Source organism: Quercus robur, chromosome 4 (genome assembly GCF_932294415.1).
Source record: "Quercus robur chromosome 4, dhQueRobu3.1, whole genome shotgun sequence".
Lineage (NCBI taxonomy): Eukaryota > Viridiplantae > Streptophyta > Magnoliopsida > Fagales > Fagaceae > Quercus > Quercus robur.
The window spans coordinates 63,693,444-63,702,044 of NC_065537.1; the positions used below are offsets into that span (position 1 = coordinate 63,693,444).

Here is an 8,601-nt window from a genome sequence, read left to right on the forward strand (position 1 = left end):
TAGGTCCTCCATTTTGCCACCCATTGAAATCGAGTCGAGTCAAAGTAAAGCACAAACCCGACCCATCACCCATGGACAACCCTAATTGTGCTGCGCATATTCATGTTAAGAGATTTGAGATTCAATTTCCGTCTACACCAAAAACTAATTGGTGTCTTGATCTGATGGTAAAGAGAGTAGACGCTATATGTTGAAACTTTAAAAAAAATTATATAAGCCTATCATTGTCCTAAAATTTAATAGATATCTTTAAGTAATCCCTCTCATTTTTTTTTTTTTTAATACAAGATAGAATTTCTACTTTAGCCAAATCTAAGTGTACATGCGTGTAACTCTTTCTTGAAGACTTGAACCCCAGCTCTTACCCCCAACACCCCATGAACATTTATACTTGTGGAGTAACTATCGCACCAAGGATGTGCAGTGATCATTTTATTTTAAATGGAAATGACAAAGTTTAACCCAGCCTCAATGGAGTTAAATAAGGTTTGTGTTAATGAAAGAAAACTTTTACTACATTTGCACAAGGTACACATATACTATATAAAGTATGGAAATTTTTACCAATGCGCCAGTTTTGTAAAAGAGTGAGTCCTCATAAGAATACTGGCTAGAAGTTCCACTTGTCTCCCCTTGAGAAACTGGCAAGTATGGACAGTCAAGGTCCTCATACAAGCTGTCACTGCCACTGAATTCATCACTACCATAAAACGGCAATCTTTCATATACTGCCTTCTTACAAGAGCCACGGATGACATATAAATAGTCAACATACGATATTACGCATTGTACCATGGTACATGTAAACTCCTGCAAATTTTGCTTGTATAAAAGATCCACCGCACACTTCAGCGGCGACACATCTGGACTACCGCTTAGAAATGAGAATTCAACCCAAGTGCATTGCCTCCAATGGGGTGAAAGGATCACACGTGGCATGAATGATACCCAAATAAATGCACGTTGATGCAATGAAATTAATACGTCATCTTCATCGATTCCATAGTACAATAATGGACTCATACAACCCAAGTTGGTTTTCAAATGACAACTGAAGATATGAGCAAATTCGGAATTCAGATTTTTCCAAACCGAAGTAGGATGCTTGTGAAATGAGAAAACAGCACAAAATGCAAATCCCATCCAATCAGGATTGTCATACAAATCTGGAGGTAGCCACATTCTCACAGAGGATCTATTAGTGCTCTGATGGCTGAACCACTCTGGGATTTTACTTTGAGGAAAACAGTGATTGAAAATACTACGTTTGTTGTAGTGGTCCTGCAAACATATAGGAAATGTTAATAAGCTTGACTAAGTTTCGTGTAATTATGATTTATTTAATCTACACATTTTTATACACAACTAAAAAAAGCAACTAAAATCGTAACTTAAAATCATGATTCCAATGTCAAAAATCGTGATTTGAAGTCATGATTTTATTTTTGTTTTTTTAATTGTGTGTAAAAATGTATGAATTAAGGTGTGTACAATAAGCACAATTTAGTACAAAATAAACTGTTTATTATTTTATGATTTAATTTACGTTTGTTAGGCCAAAATTATTATATATTGGCAACACGTATTTAAAATGTTTGCAAAAAATAAATTAAAAAAAAAAAAAAGTTCTCATGTTCTCTCTTACATGTTACGTATTCTATAATCATCAATTCACCACTAAGTTAATAAACAAAAAAATAAAATAAAATAACAATTATTGAAATGGTATATTTCGATTTTGTTAACAAAGTGGTCATGTTGAACCTGTGTGAAAGATTGAAATTAGTATTGTCTTGCACCACACTATATTTAAAGGGAAAATTACAGTTTTTATCCTAAATTACCTTATTTTACACTTATCTCATGAACTAAGAGAATGCATGATTAGTTCCCTAAACTAAAACTCAAGTAACACTTTATCCCCTCCCATCTATTTCCCAATTAAGTTGGGTGGAAAACTAAGTCACTCGCAATTCACGTGAAACGTGCTTATGTGGAACCCCTTAAAATGACTGAATTCCCCCCTCATTCACCTAAAACAAATCATCTCTCTCATGTCTTCTTCCTCTAGGACAGCCATTCATTTGAAACCTTAGAAATCCAAATCAAGACACAAATTTACTTTCATACCAAATATAAAACCATGGAACCATACCCGATTCCCACTCCTCAAACCTCAAACAAAATACCCAAATCCTTACAACCAATAGAAAACCCAATCATTAAATCAACCAAGACCTAAACCAAAAAAAAAAAAAAAAAAAAAAACACCATGAAATAGAAAAGAGAAATGGTATGACTCGCTGTGACTAATAGCCACTAAGGCTTGGGCAAGGGTTGAGAGAGAGAGAGAGAGAGATTAATCTAATGTAGGTTAAAAGAAATTAAAAAAAAAAGAAATTAAAATTAAAGAGAAATAAAAAGAGATAATAAGTTTCTACAGAAAAAAATAAACAAATAAAAGAGATAAGTGTGATATGATTTCAAAAGTTTATTTGTTTTAAGTGAATAAGAGGGGGGCATTTTAGTCATTTTCAGGTGGTTTCACATAAGCACGTGACTTAGTTTTCAGTCCAACTTCTTTAGGAAATAGACAAGAGGGGGTAAAGCAATATATAGATTTTAGTTTAGGAGGCTCGATAGTGCATGATTGTAGTTCAAGAGGTAAGTGTGTGAGGTATAGTTCATGGTAGAAAATTGTAATTTTCCCCTCTTTAAGTTTCCCTTGAGAGAGAGAGAGAGAGAGACCTGCAAATATGGTTTAAACCAGGATTCAAGGCTGCTTGACATCTTACTTCCACATTGGCCATTAAAAAATGGTATGCCTAAATAAATAGGTGAGCGATCTGAGTTTCTTGAAGTGCCTACTGCATTACTGTGAATTTCCGGTGTACACATCTCTTGTATCTTCTCTTGTATAGCATTACTTGGTAGAAGCTTTGGCATATGCATGGCGTGAGGCCTCCTGCAAGTATCAAAAAACATTTAGAATTTCTTATCTATTACATTCAAGTGTGGTAACAAAATCTTGTGAAGTAAACTTTAACCTTTCCGGTGTGAAAGTGCAACAAAAATCTTCTCCATGGTTGCAGCCCTGCAACTTTCCAAGTTGATCTATAAGATTTAGGTAAATAGCTTGATGATAGACCTCTGGAGTCCCTAACATATACTCCACAAGTGTTTGCACAAACTCTTCAACATTTTTCTCGTATACAAGACGGATTCCACACATACCAATTTGCACACCTGGATTGTTGCTTTCAAATAAAGCCCCAATGTGACTGCACCGATTCATTCCAAAAAGCAGGCGTGGTATGTAAAATACCAAAAGTCGTTGTGATGACTCACCAAAAATGTCTCTAGAGAGGGGAAAGGCCGTGTAAGGTGCAAAAGAAACTTCATCACTAGCTGAAAGACTAGAAAAGCGAAGCAGAATTGTTGAATTTGTTGAATCCTGTTTGTAACTGAAAGCATCTCCTTGCTTCCCAATAGTGTACAAAGCATATACCGTGAACCCCAACCATCTTGAATTATCATGCAAATCTGGAGGCAACTCCATTTTTATGTATGGCCCAAAATTTTGATAGCTGAACCAGTGTGGTGGTCTTGCAATCTGAGGAAAGATATAATCATACCAGTGGTTTCGTGCCAAATCTACCTGAAAAAATACATAAACATACGGCATATGAGTGAGACATGAAACAATACAAAAATAAGGAGTTCAGTGATGCATAGGAAGAGACCTGATACAATTTTGAAAGCAGTGACTTGAACTGTGTTTTCAGCCTGGGGTTTGACTGATTTTGGCCATTAGACTGACTGGATTCAACCTCATCAACGTAGTGGGAATTAGCCATATGATATGTTATGAATTTTTTTTCACGTAGACAGAGGTCATCAGGGCTCCCGAAAGTTTCTTGGCTTATTTTTTCTACAAATTCTGCCATATCTGTCTCATATAGAACACGTGCACCACACATTTTAATCTCAATATCCTGGCTGTTGGTTTTGATCAAAGGACTAATGCAACTCCGTTCATCTAAACATTCTCTGAACCTCTTGTGCGATATAAATAGCCAAAGCCCAAATGAACCACCATGGAATTTTTCCTTAGGGATATTATAGACTAAGCGGGAATCTTTAAGGCCACCATCCACGTCCAAACGACAAATAAATTCATGAAAGCGTTTTGAATCCTGACCGGGAGAAACGTCCTTCAGATTCTTGACTTCAAAAATGACACATAGAGCAGTTCCTTTCCAACTTTTGTTTTCAAACAGATTGGGAGGTAGTTGGATTGGTACAGAATCTACAGATGACTTAGAACTTTGATGGTTGAACCAATCTGGAAGTTCGGTTTGAGGAACAACACTGTAAAAGCCTTCAATTTGATGAATTTGTTCCTGCAAAATATTTAAAGAAAAAAAGTAAAAATTATGTTCAATGCATGTTTGTGTGTGCAAGAGAGAGAGAGAGAGAGAGAGACCTCCATGAATCTTTGCCATAATGGTTGGAAGTGTATATCCAGTAAAGAAATCTCAGCAATTTTCCCTTCTTCATCGTCAGCCAAGCCAAGGCAATTAATAAAAGTGAATCCTGCATCACCCGAAGTCCAAACAACAACTTGATTTGAATAATTTTCGAGCGAAGAACATCCTCGTGCTGAAACATATTGCGTACTTAATGGAAGATACGGCAATGATTTAAGCTGGCTACAATGATCCAACAGAATAAGTTTGAGCTCAGAAAGTTCAGAAATGCTATCAGGCAAGTTTGTAAAATTATTTTTGCTCAAATTCAGAGACTTTAGTGAGGACAAGCAGCTAAGATCATCAGGGAGTTCTCCATCCGACAGATTACAGTCACTCAGATCTAGAGATACTAAAGAGCCTAATCCTGAGAACGAGCTAGGCAACAACAGATTGGTGGGCTCTGGAACAGGATTTCTGGGTTCTGGTTCAGGACCGGTGTATGACAAAGCTTCAATTGGCTGTTGACCCTTACATCCTGATAGAGTGAGAAATTCAAGAGATGTCAAACTGCAAATGATGCTCGGAAAACTCAGAAGGTTTTTGCAGTCTTGAAGATTCAATAAATCCAGGCAAGTAAGATGCTTGATTGATGATGGTAGTTCTTCAATGGCTGTCCCATCCAAATAAAGTTCCAACAAGCTTGTCATGTTGCTCCCAATCTCTGGAAACTTATTGAGTTTTGAACAGCTAGATAGAATTAAAATTTTAAGAGATTCCAAGTTGAGCTCATGTGGAAGGTTCTCAAGACATTTACAGTCTTTTAGATTTAATTGAATAAGTTGCTTAAGACCTCCAACAGATGGATGCAACTCATGCAATCTTGTACAACCTTGGAAATTCAGCCTCTCAATATTTGAGAATCCAGAGAAGTCTGGAGTCTGGGTTAAGTTTTGAGAGTCACTCAAATCAATGAGCTTTAACTTGTACAAGTTCTGTGATAAAATAATAAGCAAATACAGAAAATTAAGCAATCAAAAACTTAATCTTAAACAAATAAGTAAAAATTAAAATTAAAAAAAAAAACTGCAAAAGTGAAAATCTTACCCTGAATTCCCCTGGAAGTTTCTGAATACAACTGCGATGCATAATGAGCTCAACGAGTTTGCGTGGCTTAAAACTCTTTGGCAATGATTGCAAAGGATAATCATGCCATTCCAACAAACGTAACTCATTAGAAAGAAAACTGAGACAAGGAAGGTGCACCTTACAAAATTTGAGCAATATCAATTTAGTCATCTTTGAAAATGATTCAGCATTCAATTTATTCGATTCTTCTTCTTCATCTAGAGGTTCTTTTAGCACAATGCCTTTTATATGTTTTGTTCCCTGGTAAGTGGTAACCAAGAACAATAAAATTAGTATACAGCAAGATATAGCACAAATTTGCATAAATTATAAAATTATGTCCATTCTCTAAATTTATGTCTATATAATAATCCACTTACAGTATTGCTCTTTAATACATCAAGGACATCTGGAAATCCCAACCTACTGCGTTTTTCAGGCTTCTTTGATTCCGCACGAATAATTTCCCAACCCACTTCTTGTAATAAATTATGTGTCCACAATTTCCCCCCTACAATAGTAATCAGAGACCTGTCCATGAGAGTGGATTTATCAATTTGGAAGTGGTGAACTGATTCTAGTATATCAGCTACACGATTCTCATCCTCTCCAATGAAGAAACATGCTATGTCCAAAAATAGTTCTCTCTCCGAATCCTCCAATCCATTAACAGCTATTCCAAGTTTCTTAGTAGTTTTTCCAAGGGGTATAGCTTTTAGCTTATTCCAAGCACTTTCCCATTCCTTTTTTGTTCTTTTACACAAATGGGAACCCCAAACTTCAAGAACCAAAGGAATGCCCTGAGCATAATAGACAAAATTGTTGCACAAATCCAGGAAATTATTTTCACAATGAGGTTTGTGGAAGGCTTTCAGACAAAAAAGTTGTAGAGCTTCATCATTATTTAGTCCTTTAGCCATACATTCCCTTCCGATTCCACATATTGCCAACATATGTTTGTTTTCAGTTGTTACAATGACTCTACCTCCTGGGTGTAAACAATTCGAATCTGGCTTCCCTACTAAATTTTCTAATTGGCTTTCTTCACTCACATCATCAACAACAATAAGAACCTTTTTATTACGCAAGTTATTGCTGATCACTTGGATTCCCGTGGACAATTTCCTTGGCCTAATATCTTTCCTACATATGTCAGAAAGGAGTCGTTCTTGTAAAGTCAATAAACCAGGTTTATCAATAGAATCCTCTCCCAAAATTTTAAGAAAGCTGCTAGCATCAAATTGATCATGAATCTTGTCAAAAACAACTTGTGCAAGAGTTGACTTGCCCATTCCACTCATCCCACTTATCCCAATAAACAGAGCATCATGAGTCAACTCCATTTGTAGACACGAAATAATTTCCTCAACACGAGATGCTATTCCAACAAGATTGCCTTCAACAACTTTTCGACTTTTATAATTCAGTTTCGAATATATCCAGGGAACAATGTTTCGAATAAACTCAGCCTCAGAGGCCCTATAAAAAAAGACATAACAAAAATCTGTGTCAACACAAACTCATTGGAGATGTAGGCGTTGATGTTTTGCTTGTTCAACTCAGAAAAGAGAGCTCTAAAATTGAACTAAACTAAAAACTCCAGCTCGATTTGCTTGGCAAAATCCTAGGGTATACTAGTGAATTATTAGCTCCCAATAGAGAAAAATGATTTTTAATATAAACTTGGAGCGGTAAGGACTCTAATATTCAACACGGATATTCTCCTTATTTTATTTTAAATAAAATAGAAATAAAAACTGCAATTTAATTGAAATTCTGATTTGGCTATTTTTTTTTTTTTTTTGAGAAAAACCACTAGCAATCTGATGACTACCTTATAACACCATGCCATTTAGTATACAATCTGATGACTACCTTCTTTAAAAATAAAAAATAAAAAGTGAAAATTTTTTCATCTCAAAGCTTTATAAAGTTCAATAATAAGGGACAACATGTAAGTACTACTCTTAAGCTTGAAACCTGAAACTTGAAACTTAAATTAGTGACAACCTTTTTTCTTAATCTTGCAATAATATATAAGAGTTGTTTTTAAAACTACTATAAGTTATGCTTTTATGGAGTTGAAAATGTCAACATTTTAACATCTACATAAAAAATTATTAAGTTTTGCAGTCCGAACGAGCAAAACAGATTCTCATTACGAGTAAATCAAAAGCGTTACCCGTCTTTTAAATGATGTCCTGCGAGATTGGCCACAGTTGTTAAAGCAACTCTCCACTTCTGCACCTTATCTGGATTCTCCTGGAAATTTACTTCATGATTAGCAAAAGCCTCTTCAAAAGTGTCCCTCTGATGCCGCACATGACTAGGATCCACATGGTAGAAAATGGGCAAAATTATCAACCCTCCCTCCTTCATGCATTCAACAATCTTTGCAAGTTCTTCTAAGCACCACGAGGAAGATGCATACATTTTAGACAAAATGATGACTGCCACCCTTGATTTCTCGATTGCATCCAAGAGTTCCGGCGAAATGGGCTTTCCCTTATCAAGTTCTTTATCATCCTTAAAGGTGATAATCCCTTGATCTGTCAAGGCATAATATAAATGGTCGGTAAAAATAATACGGGTGTCTTCACCTCTGAAACTGAGGAAGACATCGTATTCTGGATGAGGTTTAGAACTAGAGGGAAAGGATGTAGGCACAGTTTGAATGCTGGTGGAAGACATTGGCAAGTGTTTTCTACTAAGCTTGTTTGAGTTAAAATTCTAAGACAGACAATAACGTCATGTCTTCATAGAGAGTTGGCAAGAAGCAAGCAAACTATACCTTCTAGAAATTAGAACAAGAAGAGAAATCAAAGAGAAATGAGGCAGCTTGTATGTGCTAGCTAGTGGAAGCCATTGCACACCTACTAGCTATGTAAGCTTATTTGTCTTAAGACTCTAAGACAGAATATATCATGCCCTCAATAATGAACGGAAAGAAGCAAGGAAACTGTAGCTTAACGTGTCCCCGGATTTCACGGCAACTTGCATAGTC

General features: G+C 35.9%; 1 protein-coding gene across 1 annotated transcript; it reads right to left on the minus strand.

The window, feature by feature from the left end:
* Window positions 1-513: 513 nt before the first annotated feature.
* On the minus strand, window positions 514-8,288 carry LOC126722381 (TMV resistance protein N-like). The gene is made up of 8 exons (XM_050425542.1): window positions 7,780-8,288; window positions 5,978-7,076; window positions 5,577-5,858; window positions 4,487-5,464; window positions 3,744-4,403; window positions 3,048-3,658; window positions 2,749-2,965; window positions 514-1,281 (listed from the first exon to the last, which is right to left on the minus strand). The coding sequence occupies exons 1-8, from the start codon at window positions 8,286-8,288 to the stop codon at window positions 514-516; spliced, it is 5,124 nt and encodes a 1,707-aa protein (XP_050281499.1).
* Window positions 8,289-8,601: the final 313 nt, after the last annotated feature.